General features: G+C 42.4%; 1 protein-coding gene across 2 annotated transcripts in view; it reads right to left on the minus strand.

The window, feature by feature from the left end:
• Positions 1-403: 403 nt before the first annotated feature.
• The window catches only part of SLC16A10 (solute carrier family 16 member 10), a 116,199-nt gene continuing 90,977 nt past the window's right edge, over positions 404-25,625 (minus strand). The window contains exons 4-7 of one of the 2 annotated variants that reach the window (XM_039252201.1): positions 13,055-13,198; positions 3,830-4,058; positions 2,467-2,564; positions 929-1,017 (exon numbers count right to left, since the gene is read on the minus strand). In XM_039252201.1, coding sequence (XP_039108132.1) covers positions 2,476-2,564; positions 3,830-4,058; positions 13,055-13,198 — 462 coding nt within the window. In that variant the 3' untranslated portion in view covers positions 929-1,017; positions 2,467-2,475. Of the gene's footprint in view, positions 1,018-2,466; positions 2,565-3,829; positions 4,059-13,054; positions 13,199-25,625 lie in introns of both variants that reach the window. The other variant, XM_039252200.1, reaches the window with a different exon arrangement.

A 25,625-nucleotide genomic window follows, 5' to 3' on the forward strand; every position in this document is an offset into this window, starting at 1 on the left:
TATTAACACAGACTTGAGGTTTAGGTAGGTGTGACATCATCTAGAATCCAGGCTTAAATGTAAAATGTTTCCAAACATCAGAAGAAATTAAAACGGAGATACCAGAACTAAAAACACCATGTGAGACAATAAACATTACTTCCAGTCCTAACCAAACTGCAACCCTTTCAGTATAGCTTGAGGTATTTTTATTTTTAAAAAATTTTTTTTAACATTTCTTTATTTTGAGAGAGAGAGAGAGAGAGAGAGAGAGGGAGAGAGAGAGGGAGGAGAGAGAGAGGGAGAGAGAATGCGAGCAGGGGAGGGGCAGAGAGAGAGGGAGACACAGAATCCGAAGCAGGCTCCAGGCTCTGAGCTGTTAACACAGAGCCCAATGCGGGACTCAAACCCACAAATGGTGAGATCATGACCTGAGCCAAAGTCGGACGCTCAATCGACTGAGCCACCCAGGTGCCCCGAGGTATTTTTAAATATCTGAATAAGCTTATTAGCATTCACAGTTTCCAAAGTTGCTTTTTACTGAGATAGCCTCAATTCTCTCAGTATTTGACTTTCAGACATGTTTTCATATACCAGTCTCTGCCCCCAAACTCATGGAAATATCAAACAGCTAGCTATTTAGTGGCAGAAATGGTTCTTGTAGTAATAAGGGTTCTATTTCCCATTATTGTGCTATTCTTAGGATGTAATTAAAAAAATAAGAAATTTGCAATTCATATAAAAGGAAAACTTGCTTGAACTTCCAAAAGCAAGTCCAGTCTGGTGGAGGTATGTAAGAAAGACATTAAATAACAGAGTCAGATTCTTTCTTAAAGATTCCAGGTGAGCTTGACAGCAGAGAGTTCTGGTTCTCCAACATTTTCTCCATCTTTTCTCCTCCAGTGGTTTTATCAATCTTTCTTTGCTTCTTACTGTGGATCCATGGGATAAAACAAAGGACAGCACCTCCAATAAGGGGAGGGATTCCCGCGAGGTAGAATGCCACATCATAGGAGCCCAGCTTGTCACGAAGTAACCCTGAGAAGGGAAAAAACTGTCACCAAGCGAGAACAAATGTGGCTCTTAGTGGTCTCAGATCAGTCACACTGACAGCCTACTCTTCTAAGCTAATAACTTCATCTCAGCAGAACTAGTTCAACCATCTCAAATATCAGACATTTCCTAGGAAATGGGTCTGAGGTATAAATCTTTGCGGATAGGAGGAAAAGATCTTTGATCTTGTCACAGACTACAGGCCCATGGGTTTTCATACCAAGATATTACATGGAAAAAAATATTTGCAGCCAAGCTTTGGCTTTCTCAAAACCACTCAAAGGCCATTTGATGGGTATTCTGACCCATGGTGTAACGGTTCTTATTTAAGGGGAAAGTGGATAGACCACCAAGCTGAAAGTTCTCCCATGCACACATACCCTACAATGCCTACATTTCAAACCTTTCTTGGGCCTATTTCTTTATGGAATAACATGAAACTGTATTTAAAATTATAATCTGAAATCATAAAAAAATTATAGATCTAGGGGCGCCTGGGTGGCTTAGTTGGTTAAGCGTCCGACTTTCGCTTAGGTCATGATCTCGCGGTTCGTGGGTTCGAGCCCCGCATCGGACTCTGTGCTGACTGCCAGCTCAGAGCCTGGAGCCTGTTTCAGTCTGTGACTCCCTCTCTCTCTGACCCTCCCCTGCTCATGCTGTCTCTCTCTCTCACAAAAAAAAAAAAAAAAAAAAAAAAAACTTTAAAAAAAAAATTATAGATCTAAGAGGATGAAAAAGACTGTGAAATACATTTGTCAGCACGTGGGAGTAAAACATAAGAATATATGTTTGCACTTTAATGTATCCTTGGGCTCTGCTTCTGAAAACTGTTATTTCAAATACTCCTTATTTCTAATTTCTCTAAAAAAATCCAGATTAAAAAAAATTTTTTTTATTTAAGTAATCTTTACACCCAACATGGGGCTGGAACTTACAACCCTGAGATCAAGAGTTACATGTTCTACCAACTGAGCCAGCCAGACACCCCACAAAATCCAGATTTTAAGTTATCTTAGTGGGTTTTTTTGTTTGTTTGTTTGTTTATTTTCAAGAGAGAGTGAGCAGGGGAGGGACAGAGGGAGAGAACACCAAGCAGGCTCCATAATGGCAGTGCAAAACTCAGTGTGGGGCTCAGACCCACGAACTGTGAGACCATGACCCAAGCCAAAACCAAGAGTCGGACACTTAATTGACTGAGTCGCCCAGGTGCCCCTATCTTAGCGTTTTTTTAACTTTCTGTAACTTGTACTATAAAACCTCAGTTATCGGAAATGTCCAGGGAACACACTATCTTGAGTATCTGACCTTTCTAAATAGCTGAGAATCTGTCAATTCTGACACATTAAGTGTGCATATATTCTAGATAGAAACCTAAAACTGCAATTCTCCTATCTTCTGAATCAGAATATTCTGCATATGCTGACACCTCCTTACCGATGAACGCTAGTTCTCATGTCTGGCCTGTAATACTGTGATCCGTGAGAACCTGCCGGGAGCCAGGAGCTTGCTGCTGCCAGTAGCCGTGTGCAGTGCTGCCAACATTGGACGTTTCTGGTCATCTCCTTGTTCTTGCTCTGTTATCAGTTATTTCTAGTTGCAAACACCATTCCTACCAAAGTGCTGCTTCTAATCTGCTTTTGACTTGGAAGTCCTAGAAACCTAAGTTTGTAAGGTGTGAAAATAGCGTGAACAGTCTATTACCTGTGGGCAGGCAAAGAAGGGCTGGAGGGTTCTCCTACAGGGAGACTGTGACCTTCAGTGACTCTGCTCGCCTGATTCATGTCTAGGTTCCCAGTTGGAAAAATTGCTAGATATGTGCGGTTCTGGACATGAGAATGAACTTTCACTGAGCCCCTTACATGCCAATCACAGAGGATAATACATACATTTGAATTTTATCCTGATTTTATCAAATTGCTATCTAATAATTCAACTGGCACCCAGTAATATTGAACATGAGGCACCTTTATACTATTCAGAAGATTTCTCAAGGTGAAATGTGTCATAACATTAAGATTAAATTAACCATTTCTGTGGCTCTTACCACATTCACAGTGTTGTATAATCACCACCTCCATCTAGTCCCCAAATATTTTTATCATGCCAGAAGGGAATGCCATACCCATTAAACAGGTATTCCCCAATCCCTGTCCCTCTAGCCCCTGGAAACCATCAGACCGTTCTCTGCCTCTATGGATTTTCCCATTCTGGATATTTCATATCAATAAAATCATACAGTATGTCACCTTTTGTATCTGGCTTTTTTCACTTAGCACAATGTTCTCAAGGCTCACCATATGGGAGCATGTACGGGTACAATACTTCATTCCTTTGTATGGCCAAGTCATGTCCCGTTGTATGGCTGCACCACATTTTGTTTATCCACTCATCTACTGATGGACATTTGAGTTGTTTGCACTAAATGTTATTTTTCATTAATTATTTGGGGGGGGGTGGATATGATCTCTTACCTTTCAAAGCATACCTCTTTAGATATCTTTTAGCATCTTCATCTCTTTTTTAAAAGAAACTATGTTCCAATTTCTCCAAAATACATACTAAGTGAAATATAGGAATTGTGAAAGCTTAAAGCCCAGAAGCTTGCAATTACATGTTTTACTGAGTGTGTTAGATTATCAGTAAGGATAAGAGACTCCTTGGCAGACTTTTTCAACATGCCATTTACAGCCGGTCTTATTAAAAATGTTATCAATAAGGTACACACAAAAGCAATGACCAGTAACCAATAAATCATAATATATTTTACATGTAACTACTGGAGAATCATCATGCTTACCTGCAATAGGTGGGCCCACAGTCATGGGTACAGACATGAATCCAAGTAGAAATCCAATTGCTTGAGAAACGTCCTGGGCACCAACTAACTCAAAGGCAATGGGGGCCATAATGGAAATAAAGCATCCATCGAAGAGACCCATGATGAGACAGACAGCAATGAGGGCCCCGAAGACACTACACAGGGGAATCATCATGGACATCAGACCAATGAAGAAAAAGGAGAGTACCTAGGACAAGACAACAAGACAATGTCAACTCTGCTCTCAGGAAACGTGTATGTTATAACTACTGAGCGACACACCTAGGACTTTTAACTGACTCCTCCCTGGAGGAGTTGCCTCCCTGGCCCAATTCACCTTGATTTCATGTAATTGATCCCCATAATCATCTCCCCTAAGCACCCCTAGCAATTTCTCAAAATTTCCATTAAGGTCAAGAATAAAATAAGTATTTTTATATACTTGCTCTCCCCTCTAGCCTGTAAGTTCTTTGAGGTCAGAATCTGTACAAAAGTCATCTTTGGACTAGATATTCTAAGGTTTAAGAATCTTGCACCTGACCAGTGCTCAGTAAATATCTGTGTTTTGAGTATCAGCTAAAATTCATTCATCAAAGATCTGATTTTGAAATTATATATACTCTGTTGGTGTTAGTCCTTTGCCAAAGGAAAATATGCCAGCAAGATCAGATCATATCACAAAGCTTCCAATTTGGGGAATACAGTGCCTTAATGTTTAGATATTTAAATAATTTAGAATATACTGCCTGCCAACATTTCAGACATATTCCAGATATTCAGACCAAGTGAGAGATTAAAATAACTATGATTTGATAGGTATTCTACAAATATGTACTGAATTTTGATTATTTAAATTCTAATTAAATTTTGAATGTGAGAGGAAATAAGCATAATATGCAATGAAAACATAAATTATTCTACTATAACATCGAAGAACTAAATTTTCTAGTCCAATTTTATTGGGTAGTGTAAATCAATATGTTCTCAAACGATACTTTCAAATACTGTTTTCTGGCGATACGGCACAAGTATGCCCTATTAAGCACCCAGAGTTAAGGCTGAGAAAACTTTTGAGCCACGGAACACTTTCACTTTAATGTTAGAGTAGTTAACAGAACCGAACACTTAATGTTGCCTGCCTGTAGCTCTGTGCTGTGTGCTATGTGGAATAAGACCTGGTCCCTACGCTTGGGCCGTGGGGAGATGAACATGTGAAACAAGTGTACATCAAGTGTTCCAGGTGTTATCATAGTTGCATATTCCAAGTATGGGGAATACAAAAAAAGAAGCAGACAATTCAATAACTTTCTTTAGGTAAAGAACTAACTAAAACTGGACAATTCACTAGTCAGCAGAAGAAAGGTTTCAAAATGCATCAGGCTTTTAAAAAATATGCTTATCATAGTAGCTATCATTTGTTTAGTGTTTATTAAATGCTAGGCACTGTTCTAAGCACTTCAGCTAATAAGCTCGTAACAACTTTATGAAGTGGATACTAATGTTGTGCCCATTTTACAGATGCAGATAGTGATGCTGGGAGAGGGATAGTAATGTGCCAAAACATGCCCATCCTGGAACCCTGGGTCTGCACAGGCAGTAGCAGAGAGCAGAAGGAGCTACTCTTCCTAGAGGTGCCCTCCAATGACCAGGGGGTAGGGAGGACAGGAGAGACCACAGGAAGCAGCCACCTGGATCACCATCTCTGCCTACTCTGGCTTCCTAGGACCCACGAGGCACACCTACAGCATAGCAAGCGTGGAGGCTCAGCTCAGGGCAGCCCCTCACAACCTACAACCTAGTACCCATCAGGATGACCTGAGGAGTTCCTGAAGCTTCAGACTGAGTGTAGGGAGACAGGAATAGCAGTTTGGCCACCCTCTCCAGGTGACTTTAACACAAGTGGTCCACTGACCCCACAATAAGAAACATGCTCTTGAAAAAAGTTTCAAACTCCAGGTTAGATCTCTTTTTGACACCATCGTACCACGCAACTGAAAATTTTTCTTCATTATTAAAATATGGCTTCATGGTATAATTATTAGTTTAAGACTCTGAGTTGGTTGTTAAAAAATGAGGGGCACCTGGGTGGCTCAGTCGGTTAAGCATCCAACTTCGACTCAGGTCATGATCTCACGGTTCATGGGTTCGAGCCTCGCGTGGGACTCTGTGCTGACAGCTGGCTCAGAGCCTGGAGCCTGTCTTCAGATTCTATAACTCCCTCTCTCTCTGACCCTCCACTGCTCACAGTGTCTCTATCTCTCTCTCAAAAATAAATAAAACAGTAAAAAAAATATTTTTTAATGAGTGGGGCACTTCGCATTTACTAAAGAACACAATCTCCCATTCTCCTGATTTTTTATTTTCTACTTAAATATCTTTTTCTCCAACCCAACTTCAATGAAAACACAGAGAAATTCTTAGCATGGATATAATTGGGTTTGCAGCCTGATTGGTTGGAAATAATAAAGGTCCAGGGGAATAAGACCAGGTCCCAGCATTCTGCGACCTTGAGCAAGTAAAAAGGCTTCCTGATGCTTCCCATCTATACAAACAGATCTAAAAATAAATCAAAATGTAGAAATTGGTTTGAAATTCACAAATAGGTAAAGACTCCAGGAGTTATTGATAAAGTAACCATACTTTAATAGTCTTAATTATATATACATTTTTAACTCTACCTACAAAACATAAAAGGAGATAAACATAGAAAATCATTTGAATCTTAGAAACTTCTCTATTATCACAAACTCCAGAGAATCTAGAATAAAACTTCAGGACATTGAATGTGGGACCACATTCGATGGATTTAATTGGTAGAGCCACAGACCAAACATGCACAAGCATGCCACTGTAACTATTCTATGTGTCAGCTTTCAAGAATATTTTTTTCTTTGAATGTGTTTCCTATTCTTTTACTATTTTGTTCACTACAAATCTCTTCCAAGATCAGAGAACCACAGTGAATTAGTGAAAGCCTAGCATACTACTTGGCACAAAGTCAATTGTGCTCAATAAATGAATGTTTTTGTTGGACAAATTTATGTAACATGAGACCCAGGTGCTTTACTTTTGGTAGTTATCCTGATACATTTTTGGCCCCTTGCAATTTTTGTTCTTTGGTTAGTTTTGTAAAAAATCACTCATGTAAGGGTTTTGAATTTATTACTATATATTTGAAGCATATAATTTCTTAACACTTTACCTGCCTACAAGTTCTCCTCAGTTCAAACTATATTAACTATCTTCTCTTTCAATTATTTGGCAATAATTGTTAGTTATTGTTTGAAACTGTTAAATTTTAATAACTTAAAGAGAAATTTTTATTTAAAAGTAAAATTTCTTGATTTTTCTTTAAGAATGGAGTTCATAGGAATTTATACATTTTATTCTTTAGCATTTCTCAGAAAATAGCTCGCAAACTGTTCACATGAGAGATTCCGTACTTCATCACTTCCTCAAATAAATATTGATCCAGGGGTACCTGGCTGGCCCAGTCAGAAGAGCGTGTAACTCTTGATCTCGGGGTCATGAGTTCAAGCCCCATGGTGGGTATAGAGATTCCTAAATAAATAATAACTTTAAAAAATATATATTGATCCACACATCAAATATTGATATGTAGATACTGGGCCCCAGTGTGAAAGATGAATAAATTTAATATTACTACAGTCTATTTTCCTCCCCTCGAACACAGCAACTCTGGTTAGATTTAAGAAAGGTATTCAAAGGTCCCTAATTCTCTTCTAGTCTCTGGCAATGACATTTAATTTAATAAGGCATTGACAGTTGAGATGTATTTCTTGCTGTTGTTTTCTTAAAACCATCCAAGGAAGTAACTTCTGTCACAATATTTAAAAAAAATTTTTTTTAACATTTATTTATTCTTGAGAGACAGAGCATGATCGGGGGGCGGAGGGGGGTGGGCAGAGAGAGAGGGAGACACAGAATCCGAAGCAGGCTCCAGGCTCTGAGCTGTTAGTACAGAGCCCAATGAGGGGTTCAAACCCACAAACTGCAAGATCATGACCTGAGCTGAAGTCGGACGCTCAACCGACTGAGCCACCCAGGCGCCCCTCTTCTGTCACAATATTATAGGCTTTATAAGAATAACCCCTTGCTTGATTTAGTTTACATACTTTAAGAACCAAAAGAATTATCATTTTTTAAATATTATCCCTCCCTATTTCTATCACAGAGAGAACATTCTTGGAGAAATGTCAGTTTAAGTTCTGCTCAGGAATCTAAGTATAGCTCAAGAGGAAAAATGAGCTGCACCTGAATAAGCAGGAGGCATTTACAGAGGCAGACACGCAACTGGCCACAGTTAGGTTCAAGCGTTGCTTCTACAAATTTATTTAATATAAAGTTTCCAGACTTTTAGAGCCTCTGGCTAGGAACCCAGAGCAGAAAGCCTTTAACCATTATTATTCCATATAATGCAATTCCGTCATCTCTCAGCATTTAAAACTGTTAGGCTGGGGGCGCCTGAGTGGCTCAGTCAGTTAAGCATCTGACTCTTGATTTTGGCTCAGGTCATGATCTCACAGTTCATGAGTCTGAGCCCCATGTTGGGCTCTGTGCTGACAGTGCGGAGCCTGCTTGAGGTTCTCTCTCTCTCTCTCTCTCTCTCTCTCTCTCTCTCTCTCCCCCTCTCTGTCTGTTCCTCCCCAGCTTGTGCTCTCTCTGTCCCTCTCTCTCTCAAAATAAATGAACTTAAAAAAAAAAAAATCTGTTAGCTGAAAATACCTGGAAGCCAGGATCTTGATAGTGTTTAAATTCAGGACTCTTCAGCAAAATGTGAGTGATCTATAAGCTAAGTGCCGTATAAGCAAAGATCTAATCTAGTTCAGGATAACTGAAGTCTCCATTCTTGAGATCTGTTCCAAATCAGGATTTGCTTCAGTATTAGATGAAATGAAAAGGGGATGCCTGTGTTGTTCAGTGAGCTAAGCGTCCGACTCTTGATTTCAGTTCAGGTCATGATCTCATGGTTTCCTGAGTTTGAGCCCCATGTCGGGCTCTGCACTGGCAGCTTGGAGCCTGCTTGGGATTCTCCCCTGTCTGCCCCTCTCAAGCCACACAATAACAGCAAGGATTCATTAATCCTCCATTCTGGGCCGGCACTTTACATAAGTTGTCACCATGAATCCTTACCACAGCCCTCTGCCGGTCCTGAAGACAGCTGGTGACGAGGAATGGAATGAACTTATGTCTCACTCCAGAGCCTGTGCTTTTCTGCTCTGCAGTCTCCCAAACCCAAGATGCCTGTGACCAGAAATTAGACTGTGTGGGAGGCTGTGAGGTGTGATCTGTGCCCAGCTGCTAGGAGACAGGGTGGAGGTGGGCTGTAACAGACAAAAGCAGGCAGTGGGTATGTCTGCGCCACCAACAACAGCAAGGTAAGGAATGGGAGCATTCCAACTCCTAAAGGCCGGAAGGCGGCCAGCCAGCAAGGGCAAGAGAACGGAGGAAGCAAACAGACAGAGCTGGGGCTGCCAACAGCAGAGAGCAGCCAAGAAGCAAAGCCCACACCGAATGGTTGGGAGTTGGGCAGGGAAGCCAGGAAAAAGGAGACAGAGGAGGGGAGTGATACAAAGGAGTGAGTGCAGTAGCCACACAGGTAAGGTCTGTGTTGGCTCCTGTGCCATTGTGTTCACAGGAGGAGAGCATGGGTGGCTCCCAGCAGCCTCGGGACACACTGAAGGCCTTCCTCCTCCTCCATGGGCTCTCTGAAATGCAGTCATGTCACCCGTGATTCAGCATATACTACTGTGGAGAATGCATTACTGCTTCCACCCAGTAAATTATCCTCCACAGTGACTTTAATTTTTTTTAATGTTTTTTATTTATTTCTGAGAGAGAGACACACACACAGCTTGAGGAGGGGAGGGTCAGAGAGAGAGGGAGACACAGAATCCAAAGCAGGCTCCAGGCTCTGAGCTGTCAGCACAGAGCCCGATGTAGGGCTCGAACCCATGAACCGCGAGATCATGACCTGAGCTGAGGTCGAACGCTTAACCGACTGAGCCACCCAGGCGTCCCACATCTTCAACAATGACTTTAAAATGTGAAAGCAGACCACTTCATTCGCTAACGAAGACTCACAACACTTAAAGCAAAATCTCTTCAGCTGGACTTTCGAGGCCCTGTATAACCTGGCCCCTCCTAGCTTTCCAACCTCTTCCCTGGTCACTCTCCCTGCCTTCTTGAGTTCTTCATTTTTCCTGCCTCCGGTATTGCACCAGGAACTCGGGGGCCATGTATGTCTTGTTTGTATCACCCCACCAAGGTCTAGGCTGGAGCACAGTAGACACAACCTTTTGCAGGGTTGGGAAAGGAAGCTGAAAGTCTATAATGTAGGGCTGCCTGGGTGGCTCAGTCCATTAAGCGTCTGACTCTTGATTTCGGCTCAGGTCATGATTTCAGTTTCGAGCCCCATGTTGGGCTCTGTGCTGACACTGTAGAGCCTACTTCAAGTTCTCTCTCTTTACCTCTGTCTTTACCCCTCCCCTGCTTGCATGCTCTCTTTCTCAAAATAAATATATTTTTAAAAGTCTGTAATGCATCAAATGTCCATTAGAGGGTTCTCTTGACACTTGAGAACAAAACCAAATGTTCCACAAGAATATCCAGTTAGATCTTAATAAAAGGGGGAACGATAAAAATACAGTAAATACTTGTAAAAGTAACACTCTACCAGCTTTCTACGCTTCCTTCTGCTATGTGGCCAGACTCCTTTCTACATACCCACAGTGAGGCAGCCTCTGTTCCCTAGGGCTCGTACCTGAGTGGAAAAAATGACGATACTTTCGTCTTAGGGCTGGGGCAAGGAATAAGGGAGATTGCATGTGGGGCACTTAGCTCACTGTCTGGCACATGGAAGTACTCAATAAATAGTGGCTGGGTCATTTCAAATCAACTCATGGAAGTTTCTTAATCTGTAATGAATGCTTTTTCCAGTCATTTTCCTGCACGTAAATCCCAGCTCTACTTCAAGGCCCAGCTCGAAAACTGCCTCCTATCGATACAGTGAGCTGGCACACTCAATTCCCCAGTCTCAAGTTGTCCTCTTCCCTGGGCTCCCCTTCACTTTCCTTCCACGGTCAAGCTTTTGGGCAAAGTAGACTACATTTCCATTTATTCCACTAATCATGATCAATCTTTTTTTTTAATTTATTAACGTTTATTTATTTATTTTTGAGAGACCGAAAAAGACAGCGCATGAGCAGGGAAGGGGCAGAGAGAGAGGGAGACAGAGGATCTGAAGCAGGCTCCAGGCTCTGAGCTGTCAGCATAGCACCCAGTGCAGGGCTTGAACCCAAGGACCACGAGATCATAAGCTGAGCCGAACCGACTGAGCCACCCAGGCGCCCCTAATCATGATCAATCTTTAGCACCTGCCACTGCACTGAACCTCTGTTGCTAAATGCAATGGAAACCTTTTAGGCTTTAATGTGCTTGCCCTCTCACTAGCTACCGACCCTCTGCCCCCTCCTATCCCTGAAACACTCTATGCCTGCTTCTTTCCCACTGAGCTGGCCGCTCCCTTCAGTCTCCATGCACACCCCTGGTCCTCTGCTTACCCACACAGCCCACGAATGCCAAAGTCCCTCGGGTCCCTTCGACTCTCGGGAGCTCCACATGCAGCATGGCTCTCTCATAAGCACCACAAATTTAACATGGCAAAAGTGAACTCCACATCTTACTCCCATTTACTGAAATGACTAATCTTGACTCAACAGCACAACCATCCACTGTCACTGGGGCCACAGATCTCAGACCCGGCTTCGTGGCTCCATCACACTCTTATTCCCACATCCCGACTTCACTCTTGTTGGATTCCAGGGTCTCTGCCTTGGCCCCTCCTGCCTACACTACTTCAACAGCCTCCAACTAATACTAGTACCTACCCTGCCTCCACTCTTTTTTTTTTTTAAATAACAGCTTGATAGAGATATCAATTTATATATCATAAAATTCACCCATTTAAAGTAAATAATCCAGTGGGTTTTAGTCCTTTAACAAAGTTGTACAGCTGTCACTACTGCCTCGTTTTGGAATATTTATACCACCCCAGGAAGAACCCCCAGAGCCTGCAGCAGTTATCCCCCACCGCCCTCCCCCAGCCCCAGGCCACCAGGAATCCACTCTGTCTCTGTGGCGCTGCCTGCTCCGGCCACTCCACCGAAACAGAGATGCACCACATGTAGCCTTTTGTGACTACCTGAGCTCCTGCCCTCCTGTGTCACCACCCACGGCCAGGGCACTCACCTTAATAAACGACAACTCCTGTCATGTCACTGCCTTGGTTAAAACCCTCTAGTGGCTCCTGGTAGATTTTAGGATAGTGTCACCTTCTTCCTAACCTGACTCCTGCCTCCCTGCAGCCAATCAGTTCACCGCTCTCCCTTTACTCCATTCAAACACTCAAGTTTCCCAGACATAATATACTATGTCTCACCTCCACGTCTTTGCCCGTGCGGTTTCCTCTGCTTGGAACACACTTCTCTGTCTTCCTTCTCTTTCTGGCTGTCACTCACCTCTTACCACCACACCAGCCAGGAGGCCTGTTCAGAGCCTCGCTAGTGATTCAGAGGTTTGGTGCCTATGTTTCCAGCCCTGCCTAGCATGGCCATTATTCCCCTTTGCTGCAACACTGCTTCATCTGTCTCCCCATGAGACCGTTCGCCACTAATTGAGGGCAAAGACCATGTTTCATGCTTCATCCGCAGCATTTAGCACGGTGTCTGGCATGGAGGAGCGTTTAAGTGTGTGTCAAATGAGTGTCCGTGTGAGCCTGGAATTAGCATTTGTGTAGTGCACACCCCTCAACACCCAGAGGCCACGTGCAGTAAAAAAGTTCAAAAGAAACACACCCCTGAATTTCACAAGATCGTGCAAAAGGCACATGACTGTGAGAACTGTGCCAGAAATGAAACATTCTTAGGAAAAGCAGTGGGCAAAAACCACCCTGATTTGGTGGAGTCCCAACAAAACAAATAAGATTGCTGTTTGATCGTTAATTTCTCATGTTGAAAACCCAACATTTATATCTGATTTTGCCCTTGAAAAACTGCTGGTAGAAGTTAGGTTCTAGAAAACATTTGTCATTTTTATGGAAGAATGTAAGCAAATAGATATATATAACGAGCCATGAGGTGACAAAGACCATTCTGCTGGGGGGAAAGCGGCTTAAGAAAGTACCTGAAGATAAACCTTCTTCACACCAGGCACATAATCTGCGATCCGGCCAAAGAGCAACCGTCCGACTCCTGAAGTGATGCCAATGCACATGAGAACCACCTCTTTGTTTTTTCCATCTTGAAATCTTTCATTCACATATTTCATCTGTGGACCAGAGAGAAAGAAGCAGCACTAAGAGCAGTAGAAAAAAATTGACAAGTTTTGACACACAACGCCTTTGTATCTCCATAATGTTATGGATTCTCACCTCCTTCCAATTCCAAATATTTATCAAATTTCTCCTGTGATCATTGTTCATCAGGACATACGAAGGCAGAGCTAACATGATTTAGCTTGCACAAAAGAAGTAAGAATTGTTAAGAGAGGTCCTATTTCAAAAAAAGGTGACCAACGCACATTTTAGAAGTTGGCATCGAGCCATTAGCTAAAGGAAGAGAACATACTCTGAACACACCATTCAACCTTGTTCTCTCAAGGTCACCCCTTTTTTTGTTTTTTTTTATTTTTTGTTTATTTTTATTTTTTAATGTTTCATTTATTTCTGAGAAAGAGAGAGAGAGACAGCATGAGCAGGGGAGGGTCAGAGAGAGAGGGAGACACATAATCTGAAGCAGCCTCCAGGCTCTGAGCTAGCTGTCAGCACAGAACCCGACGCGGCGTTTGAACCCATGAACTGTGAGATCATGACCTGAGCTGAAGTCGGATGCTTAACCAACTGAGCCACCCAGGCGCCCCTATTTGTTCTCCTTACAGGCAGTTTAAGGCAGTTTTGTGTCTTGTAGGAGGACCTGAACCAAACTGACACCTCTGAAATAAGCTGGAGTGGAGTTTCTGGGATAAAAGCGTAAGTAAGGTTCCCAACCTGCAAATTTGCCTATCTGTGTGGCATCAGAACAGACAGATAACAGAGGCAGTTTAACACAGTGGTTAAGAGAAAAGCCTCTAGGAGAGACTGCTTGGGTTCAAGTCTTGGTTCCATCCCTTATCAGGCTTGTGACCTTGAGTAATTCCTTAACCTCTAGGTCCTCAGTTGCCTTGTCTGTAAAATGGAGATAGCAATAGTACCTCAAGTATTTAAAATATATGACCTATCACTGATAACACATATACATTATAAAAAGGTTTCCCCATCAAGTTATTTAACATATCTATCACCTAACATATTTACCCTTTTGGTTGGGGTGTCTGGGTGGCTCAGTCGGTTGAGTGTCCAATTTCAGCTCAGGTCATGATCTCGCAGTTCGTGACCTTGAGCCCCACATCAGACTTTGTGCTGTCAGCTCAGAACCTGGAGCCTGCTTCAGATTCTGTGTCTCCCTCTTTTTCTGCCGCCACCCCCCATCTCTATCTCTCTCTCTCAAAAATAAATAAACATTAAAAAAGAATCAGTTGGTTAACTGACTGAACCACCCAGGCACCCAATTTTAACCTGTCTTTTTTCAAGGACCTTTTCTCTCTATCTGCAGTGTACTTAATGACTGTGAAACAACCTGACAATGTTTTAAAAGGCAGTGTGACCAGCCAGGTGTTATACTGGGTGAAAAACACGCAGCAACTCAGCACCCACTGACATAAGCTTTGCTCCCACAGCCCCCAAGTTTCACCCCTATCTTAGCCCTTCCATTTTCTCAGTGATCATCTATCTGTACTCACAAGGACAAAAAGCATGTCTCTACTGCCACTGTTTTCTCTGAAATCACAGAGATGGTTTAACTAACCCAAAAAGTTGTTTCAAACAGTCAGACTTGCTGTTCCCTACACCAGACTTTGGCCTGAATTCTAAAAACATGCAAATTACCCTGCAAGCTGAATGGCCCATTGGTTTCCAAGTGGTCCTAAGTAGCCTTGAGGCATGACGTCTTCTTAAGAAACTTCCATTTCACATTTTAGGCCCACTTGGATATGCCAACACCATCGTATATGTCTTCTCCCTTCCAAATCTGGTAACTCTTCTCCCTAACTTCTGTATTTCCACACTGGTCTGGAATAATTCTTCTAAATAGGACTTTAATCTGATCAATCCCTCATTCATTAGTTGACCACCGTTTACATTTATATTTAGTTTGGTATTAAAAGCCCTTCCTAATCTGTCACCAGTCGTCTTTGTGCCTTTATTACCTATTGATCCTTGACTCAAAAGCAAAGAACTCAAGTATCTACAGGACTCAGGCAAGTGGCATGAAGGAGTGAAACAGATTTCCTGGAGAGAGGGAACACATACTTAAGCTGCCAAGTCCACCTCCCAGTCGCCTTTTGTTTTAAAAGGGAGTCAGAAATTTTGTGTGTGTGGAAATGTTGGCATCTACCTTAAATTTAAAACACAGCATGATCCAACCCCACGAGAGCCAACAAAACATGTCTGCAAACTGCATAAGGCTGGCTTTGATCTCAGCCCTAATCCCATCTGGCCCAGCAGGACAGGTTTATTCAAATAGTGTTGCTTAAACACATCTCATACGTTCTTACCTCTTACATTTCTGCTATCTCTTCTCTGACTTTCTGAATCCTACCCATTCTTTAAGACTCTGCTCAAGTCCCACCTTTTCTATAAAGCTGTCCTGAGACCTCAGCCTTATATCACTTCACAGTGAACACGACATGCTGACGTCCTCTCCCCCTCACAACCTGCCCTCCCTCCACTTTACTTCTGGCCCAACTCTCCAAGGGAGAAACCTGCAAATCATCCTAGATTACAGACCCAGGAGTCACTACCAGATTCTGATAATTTTACCTCCTCTCCGTCTCAGACACACTTCCTTTAGTCTGTGTTCCCTGTGTTTTAGTTTGGGTTCCTATCATACACTCAGATGACAATGGCCTTCTAGCATGCTTCCTTGAGCCCCCCACTCCTGCATCTCTGAATTCTCTGAGACCACTAGATTAAGTTCAAAACTAAAAACACTTCTCTGCCTAAGATCCTTTGATGGTTCCCATAGCCTTTAGGGTAAAGCTCCCAGTCCTGCCTTAACAGATAAAAGCTCGCCTGCTTTGCTACTGCAGCCTCACCTCCAGCTGCACCGCGGTGCTGTGCAACATGCTAGCTACCAGCCGCACAGGGGCTACTGAGCACCTGAAAAGTAGCTGGTTCAACTGAGATGTGCTACAAGGGTAAAATACAGAAAATTTAGAAGAGAGTGGGAAAACGTGCAAAATATCTCCATATTTGGGGCACCTGGGTGGCTCAGTCGGTTAAGCGTCCGACTTCAGCTCAGGTCATGATCTCACGGTTCGTGGGTTCAAGCTCCAAGTCGGGCTCTGTGCTGACAGCTCAGAGCCCGGAGCCTGTTTCTGATTCTGTGGCTCTCTCTCTCTCTGACCCTTCCCGCTCACATTCTCTCTCTCTCTCACAAATAAAAACATTAAAAATTTAAAAAAATAGGGGCGCCTGGGTGGCTTAGTCAGTTAAGCATCCGACTTTTGCTTAGGTCATGATCTCGCAGTTTGTGGCTTTGAGCCCCGCGTTGGGCTCTGTGCTGACTGCCAGCTCAGAGCCTGGAGCCTATTTCAGAGTCTGTATCTCCCTCTCTCTCTGACCCTCCCCTGCTCACGCTGTCTCTCTCTCTCTCTCCTAGAAATAAAAATATTTTTAAAAAAATTTAAAAAAATATATCTCCATAATTTTAAAATTGGTTCCATGTTGAAATAATATTTTGGCTATATTAGTTAAAACATATCATGAAACTAATTTCATTTGTTTTTAATTTTTTTTAATGTTTATTTATTTTTGAGAGAGAGAGAAACAGAGCACAAGCAGGGTAGGGGCAGAAAGAGGTGGAGGCACAGAATTTGAAGCAGGCTCCAGGCAGTCATCACAGAGCCCAACGCAGGGCTCGAACTCACAAGCTGTGAGATCATGACCTGAGCCGAAGTCAACGCTTAACCAATTTAGCCACCCAGGTGCCCCTGTTGTAATTCTTTTAAATACTGGAAAGTAGAGGGGTGCCTGGGTGTCTCAGTCGGTTGGGTGTCTGACTTCAGCTAAGGTCGTGATCTCGCTGTTGGGCTCTGTGCTGACAGCTCAGAGCCTGGAGTCTGCTTCGGATTCTGTGTCTCTCTCTCTGCCCCTCTCCCTACTCACACTCTCTCTCAAAAATAAATAGACATTAAAAAAATTTTTTTAATATGGAAAGAAAATTATAAATTACATACATGGCTTACATTGTATTTCTATTGAACAGTGCTGGTCTAAGAAATCCACTGGTGGCTGCAAAGATAAGACAGCTGTTGATAAAGGGGACCGCAAACTGGCTCATTCCTCCAGGCCCTTATTACTCTCAGTAAGTGAAATTAGACAAAGTGGAAAGATGAATTCTAGCTCAGTTCCAAGGAAAATGAATAACCTGATTTAAGGCATGTAGGATATAATTATGTGTATTCATCGGCTTTATTTAGAATTTGAATCCAGACTTAATGTGTTAATCTACTTCAGTAAGTACCCAAAGGATCTATTATAACTTTTTAAAAGGCACTGTTCAGTATTCAAAAAAAAAAAAAAATTTACCAGTCATTCTTTTGATGAAACTAAGAACACATGCTTGCCAAACTAATTTTCCTTTATTAGTGGTTTATTTTTCCCCCTGCTCTACTAAATGATCCTTAAAAGGAATAATAAGGTGAATTGTTTTGGGTCTTTTAAAAGTGGTGAGTTTGGCAAATCCAAATTATGCTTAAGTGGAAACTTAGTTCTTCAACTATAAGGGGTGTTATTTCATTCAAATGTGTTGCTGTTGCTGCTATTGAAATAAAACAAGAACTTCAGCTTCTAATACGCCTCCTCACCCTTGGCGCAAATCTACAAGTTCAAAAAAGATTTCTTTGGTCGTTGTTAAGTAAGGGAATCTAGGGGAGGGAAGGGGGCTGGAGAACATAGTCTAGGGATGCTGGATCTCTGGGTCCTAGAGATCCTTCCTTATTGAGGTAGCAGTTCCCAGGAGATCTGGTATGTTCTACTTGCAGCCTGGGTCTCCCATGATTGCTGCAGGCTATTTGATGAATCTCTGCCAATGTCTCATCCTCTGGAGATGGGCACACACGTTAGTTTAGCAGAAAGCATGAATATTAGGCAAAATTCATATTTCTCAAAAAGGGCTACATGTCTAAGGACATGAAAATGTTGGGTAGATGTCTCCCTACTTAACCTAACTTTAAAAATGAACACAAAGCCTAATACAACAGAGGCCACTATCTACATGAGAAATGATATCATTTTGTAGAGAAGTTGTTTCAAGTAGACTTTATGTGAACGTATTTTCAGGGTAGGAATTAGTCTTTTATTAATGTCCTCAAACTGGTTTACTCCAGGGCTGCACACCAGTCAGGGATTACCAAAACCTTGCCAACAACTTGAATGCTGCCTGCTCCTTAAACATTTTTCATCATTCAAGCAACAACTTTTGCTACCCATAGAAGACATTTGTGGATTGTGTGAAACCCTATTTATTGTTTTGTTATCCAAAAACTCATATCCAAAAATATCTGTTCATTCTACACCACGCGTGACAGAAAGAAAACAAAGAGTAGCTCAGTTTCCCCTTCCTCCCAACCATCTCTACTTCAAGTAAACGGTGATTCAATAGTTCATTCATCTATACATGACGTTTCTTTTTTTTTTTTAATGTTTTTTTATTTATTTCTGAGAGAGAGAGAGAGACAGCGTGAACAGGGGAGGGTCAGAGAGAGAGGGAGACACAGAATCTGAAGCAGGCTCCAGGCTCTGAGCTAGCTGTCAGCACAGAGCCCAACGCGAGGCTCAAACCCAAGAACCGTGAGATCATGACCTGAGCCGAAGTCGGACACTTAACCGACTGAGCCACCCAGGTGCCCCTAGATGACATGTTTCAGACCAGCCGGCCGAAGGGAGAGGTTCCTCTCCCCTCACTAGAGTCTAGAGACAGAGCCCTTTTTGAGAGGTTGGGGTAGGAGCCTAAGAAAGTCATCTTGTTGGAGGAGGTGGTGCCTGGGTAGCTCAGATGGTTTAGAGTCCGACTCTTGGTTCCAGCTCAGGTAAGACCTTACTGTTCATAGGTTCATGACTCACACTGGACGCTGCACTGACAGCACAGAGCCCGCTTGGGATTCTCTCTTTCCCTCTCTCTCTCCCCTTCCCCACTCACACACACACTCTCTCAAAAACAAACATTGAAAAAAAAAAAAAAGTCATCTTGCTGGGTTGGCTTCTCCCCTCTCTACCTCTTCCCCTGCAGAGGAGCCACAGTGCCAGACACAGGGAGACATCAGATGGTGTTTTTCCATGGAGAACCCAGGCCGAGCCCTCTGGCTTTTAGTCAACCATGAAGGAAATTAAATGGGTAGCCACAGAATAAAAACAGCTCCAATAAAACTGACATAAGTGCAGTAGAAACTCAAGCTTCTCCTTGACGAACAGTTGCATGACAGAACACCCAATAGAAAGGAACCCTAAATCACTTTACTTCCAGAAACCCTTGAAACCCAGTGGTGGTATGTACCAGCAAAGCAAGGAGGTCACTGCTCAAGAAAGGTCCAATAATGATCTATAGTATTTTATAAAATTGTGTTATTTGGCCACTGCTATCATGGTCTTCAGCCACAACTGCCCTTGCCTTCAGCTTTTTAAAGGGATGGGTGGTTTTAGCTTACGGTCTTTTATGTAACATGTATATAATTTATCACATAAAGAATATGATAAAACTTTTGTACATAGAGGTTAAACTATACATCTTTGGGGAATAATTAAACGAGGAACTACAGGATATTTAAAGATGTGGACTTGAAGTAATAGCTGCTGACTCAAGTACGGAGTGCTTTAAAAAAAAAAAAAAGGCAGTAATTTCGGGAGGCCAGGAAAGCAAGACAAAAACAGCTTCACCAGAGCATTGCAGGCTCGGCACTGGTAGAACTTCAACTACCTTTGCAGAACTGAGCGGGGGGGTGGAGGGGGGAATCAACAGCAGTTATCACCCACAGCTGTTGCAGTTACTGTGCCCTTTGAGAGATAAACAGATTCCAGTAATGCAGTCATCAACTGTCCTTGCCTGTGAAGATTTTGATTCCCTGATCTCCTGCCCTTCCTCTTCAGATACACATCGTCAAACTGGACACCAGGTAAACATTAGCGCCCATTTTGTCGCTAGAAGAATAAACTCTTTTGGCCAGGCCAGGGAACCTGCAACTTTTATGTTTACATGCTATCTCCAAAAATGGGGCAATACATGCTACACAGCATTTTGAGTGGTTTTGTAATAAAGAATGATTTCTGCAGCTCCCTGCTTTCCAGCAGGGGTATGGAGTTCAGAGCACTTTGACTCACTTGCTATTCATTCCAAAATTAGCAGCTTCAGCATGTTGCCTCTGACTCACATGCAGGTTAGAGTACTTTCTAAAACATCCATTCAACATGTAAAAAGCTACTCCATCACTCTAAAAGACCATTCTGCTTAAAATACACTTTTTAAAAGATAAACTCAAAGAAAAGAGCCTGGCCCCTTTAACAATTAGATGTACATTTCAAAGGGAGTAGAAAGCTTGCTAGAGTAGTTAATGGATAATCTTAGAATTGTTGCAAATCAAAACTTTACACTACCCTTTGACTTCAAAGTAAGATGAACAGAACTCTGAATGGAATGAGGGTTTGGTCTGGTTTCCCCGCCCACCGCCCCGTCTTTTTAAACAACTATGTTTTCTCTCTGTTTTTGCTAAGAAAAAAAAAAGGGGGGGAGGGGGGAGTAATTTAAAACAAGTGGGGCATTCACTTAGAAAAATTTTTCACAAAACTTTGTACACCAGCAAGCCCAGTGAGGTGATCAAATGTGGAAGAAAACTAAACTCTCAGATTTGGGTACATAAAAATTAAGCCCTTTACACCATATAATATTGAAATAAGACTTTATGGCTATTTAGATAGATATTCCTTGGGGCACCTGGATGGCTCAGTTGGTTAAGCGCCCGACTTCAGCTCAGGTCATGATCTCACAGTTCATGAGTTCAAACCCCGCATCAGCTCTGTGCTGACAGCTCAGAGCCTGGAGCCTGCTTTCGATTCTGTGTCTCCCTCTCTCCCTGCCTTTCCCCTGCTCGCTCTTTGTCTCTCTCTCTCAAAATAAACATACATTTAAAAAGTTTAACGGCCAGTCTTTCCATTCCACGAAAATGGGCTTCCACAATTGTCGGTAATCACACATGGCACTGTTAAGACATGTGAAGGTTGGGACTGAGAAAAAAAAGGGAAGGGTTTCCAGAGCTACAATTACTTAAAGGCCACTAAGGGGCAGAAAGAGAAAAGTTCAGAAGGATGAAAGATGGCTGATGGCTCAAAAAACCTTGGTTTAATTTTGAAAACATCTTCTAACATTTCTTTAAAGAATTTATTTTTCCTTTTTTTTTTTTTTTTTTTTTAAATGATTTCCCTTTGGGCACCTGGGTGGCTCAGCTGGGTTGAGCATCCTCCAGCTCTTGATTTCGGCTCAGGGCGTGATCCCATAGTTCCTAAGTCCAAGCCCCTGCATCGGGCTCGCGGCTGACAGCTCAGAGCCTGGAGCGTGCTTTGAATTCTGTCTCCTCTCTCTCTCTATGCCCCTCCCCCACTTGCGTGCGTGCTCTCTCTCTCACTCTTAAAAATAAACATTTTTTCAAAAATTTCCGTTAGGAGCTCAGTGGCTCAGTCAGATGAGCATCCGACTTTGGCTCAAGTCATGACCTCACAGTTCGTGAATACAAGTCCAGCATTGGGCTCTGTGGTGATAGCTTGGAAGCTGGAGCCTGCTTGGAATTCTGTGTCTTTCTCTCTCTCTCAAAACTAAACATTAAAAAACACTTTCCCTTAGGTTAAAAAGAAGGCAAAACAAAAAAAAAAAAAATAGCCCATTCTTGATATAGCATTATTTAACTAAAAAAATTTTTTTTAAGTTTATTTATTTTGAGATGGGGAAGGGGCACCGAGAGAGGGAGACAGTGAATCCCAAGTAGGCTCTGCACTGTCAGTGCTAAGCCAGGTGCGGGACTCGAAGACACGAACCATGAGATCAGCTAAAATCAAGAACTGGGCACTGACTGAAGGCCCAGGCACCCCAGCATTTTTTAAGCTTATTTATTATTTTGAGAGACAGAGAGAGAGAGAGAGAGAATGAACAAGCAGGGGAGGGGCAAAGAGAGAAGGAGACAGAGAATCCCAAGCAAGCTCCAAGTTGTCAGTGCAGAGCCCAACATGGGGCTCCATCTCACGAACTGTGAGATCATGACCTGTGCTGAAATCAAGAGTTGGATGCTTGGGGTGCCTCGGTGGCTCAGTCAGTTAGGCATCGGACTTCACTTCAGGTCACAATCACTCAGTTCCTGGGTTCAAGCCCCATGTTGGGCTCTGTGCTGACAGCTCAGAGCCTGGAGCCTGCTTCTGATTCTGTGTCTCCCTCTTTCTGCCCCTTCTCCACTCACACTGTGTGTCTCTCAAAAATAAATAAACATAAAAAATTTTTAAAGAGTTGGATGCTTAACAAACTGAGCCACCCAGGCACCCCTTGACAAAGCATTATTCAGATCAGATCTAGATTTGGCAAAATGTTCTAGGGGAATTATCAGTCAAAAACCAATTTGGATTTAAATGTCAAATAATCCTGCATTTTAGAATATGGACTTCAACTTAAATTAGAAATAGGGACACCTGGGTGGCTCAGTCAGTTAAGCGTTGGACTTCACCTCAGGTCACGATCTTACAGTTCGTGGGTTCAAGCCCCGTGTTGGGCTCCATGCGGACCCTAGAGCCTGCTTCAGATTCTGAGTCTCCCTCACTCTTTCCCTCTCCCACTCATGTTCTGTGTCTCTCTCAAAAACAATAAACTTAAAAAACTGTTTTAAAAAAATCACTAGGATTTTGGGGTAACTTGAAATTTAGTGACCCTGACAATTTCTATGCCAGATGTTTCACAAATTACCAAAAACTGTGCTAGTGCTTCCTGAACAATGAAAGATGTTTAGTCTGTTGGTTTATTTTAATTTTTATTCATTCTACCTAAATCCAAATTTGATTCAGATCAGTTTCCTTCTTGAAATCCCATTCTTGGCAAAGATTCAGCACTCTCTCAGACCCTTGGTTCCTGTCTGGTTTGGATGAACACCATGCACTGTGAACTTAGACAGTATCTGTCTTTGAAGGAAGTCAGACCACCACCTCCCTCTCCTCTGGTAAGATGGTTCCAGAGGGCTTAACCACTGTCCACTGCCTGTGTGCACAACTAATACTTGAAAGAGCACTCTGAACATACCCTGTGGCCACAAAAGCTCTGCAGATGTGGATCCTGCTTGTGATGAATGCTCTTTCTTGGGCCATCATGTTTCCATGTTTGTGTTTCTCTAGAAAAAGGGATATGCCCCCTCTCCTCCAGTCTTTATAAGACATACGCTGATGAGTCTTTTCTGTCAATTCTAACAGTTATCTAATTGCTAACCTTCTCCCTAGTATCACATCAAATTAAAAAAAAAAAGTATCTGAATGATGATTAAGAATTGTTAGGATTGGGCTTAGCTTGGTTTTCCTCCCACTGTTGTCATTTCCATATATGTATTTCTGAGACTGTCTACCCCATTTTTTAAAATTCTTTCTTAAAAAATAAGCCTATGCCAGAGTTTTGGGGGTAGGTGGAGGGGGTGTGTGATTAACAGTATGTTAAGCATATTCAGCTCTGTCTTGTGGTTTTAAAGTGTTCAGAAGTAAAACAGCACACCCTGTAGGAGGATAGGTAAGAAAATGGAGGCCTGGAGTGGTCTGGATTAAGGATGCCGGCAAAGCAGCGAGCAAACCTGTATGACTGAGAGTTGGAAGGCCTAGGCATAGCAGGGGGAAAACAAAATCTTTGGAGTTTAATTATGAGCGCTACTCTTTACTGATTTTAAGATCTTGGGCATCAGTTTCCTGATCTGAAACAAATACTGAACACTGGTTCACATTTGGCCAGTACCACTGCCTCAGTGGTGTTCTAAAAACCCACGGAGGGCTTTATTTTTCTTATATGGTCTTGCCAGGTATTACCTTTTTAAAATGTTTTATTTTAATAACATTTACATCACCTAATATTTACCATTTTAACCTTTTTTCCTCCATTTCTTTTTATTTAAATTCAAGTTAGTTAACACACGGTGTAGTATTAGTTTTAGGAGAAGAACCTAGTGATTCATCACTTACATAGGACACCCAGTGCTCATCCCAACACTTGGCGTATTTTACTTAGTATAACATTCTCTAGTTTCATCCACATTGCTGGATATGTGTATTTCATACACACACACACACATCACATCTTTATCTATTCATCAGTGGATGGACATTTGGGCCCTTTCCATAATTTGGCTATTGTTGATAGCACTGCTATGAACATTGGGGGGCATATGCCCCTTTGAATCAGCATTTTGGTATCCTTTGGATAAATATACCTACTAGTGCAATTGCTGGGCCACAGAGTCATAATTCTATTTTTAATTTTTTGAGGAACCCACATCCTGTTCTCCAGAGTGGTTGCACCAGTTTTCATTCCCACCAACAGTGCTACCCTTTCTCTGCATCCTCACCAACATCTGTTGTTGCCTGAGTTATTCATTTTAGCCATTGTGACGGTGTGAGGTGGTATCTCTTTGTGGTTTTGATCTGTATTTCCCTGATGATGAGTGATATTGAGCATCTTTTCATGTGCCTGTTGGCCATCTGGATGTCTTCTTTGGAAAAGTGTCTGTTCATGTCTTCTGCCCATTTCCTCACTGGATTATTTGTTTTTTGGCTGTTGAGTTTGAGAAGTTCTTTACAGATTTTGGATCCTAAACCTTTATCTGAAATGTCATTTGCAAATATCTCCTCCCATTCTGTTGGTTGCCTTTTAGTTTTGCTGAATGTTTCCTTTGCTGTGCAGAAGCTTTTTATCTTGATGAGGTCCCAATAGTTCATTTTTACTTTTGCTTCCCTTGCCTCCAGAGACGTGTCGACTAAGAAGTTGCTGTAGCCGAAGCTCAGAACCTGGAGCCTGTTTCAGATTCTGTCTCCCTCTCTCTCTGTCCCCTCCCCAGCTCATGTTCTGTCTCTCTCTGTCTCAAAAATAAGCTATAAAAATTAAAAAAAAAAAAAGTTGCTGTAGCCGAGGTCAAGGAGGTTGCTGCCTGTTTTTTTTTTTAATGTTTATTTTAAAAAAATTTTTGTTACAAATAGTTTGTCAGGTTGGTTTCCATATAACACCCAGTGCTCATCCCCACAAGTGCCCCCCTCCATACCCATCTACCCCCCCCACCCATCAGTCCTTAGTTTGTTCTCAGCATTCAAGAGTCTCTCATGGTTTGCCTCTCTCCCTGTCCCCCACCATTTCCCCGCTTCTTCTCCCCCATGGTCCCCCGTTAAGTTCCTCCTAATCCTCCTATACGTGCAAACATATATTTGTCCTTCTCTGCCTGACTTATTTCGCTCAGCATAACAGCCTCAAGGTCCATCCATGTAGCTACACATGGCCAGATTTCATTCTTTCTCATTGCCATGTGGTATTCCATCGTATAGATAAACCACATCTTCTTGATCCATTCGTCCGTTGATGGACACTTAGGCTCTTTCCATGTTTTAGCTATT

This window comes from Hyaena hyaena, unplaced genomic scaffold (assembly GCF_003009895.1).
Source record: "Hyaena hyaena isolate Hyena2069 unplaced genomic scaffold, ASM300989v1 scaffold_412, whole genome shotgun sequence".
NCBI classification, from domain to species: domain Eukaryota; kingdom Metazoa; phylum Chordata; class Mammalia; order Carnivora; family Hyaenidae; genus Hyaena; species Hyaena hyaena.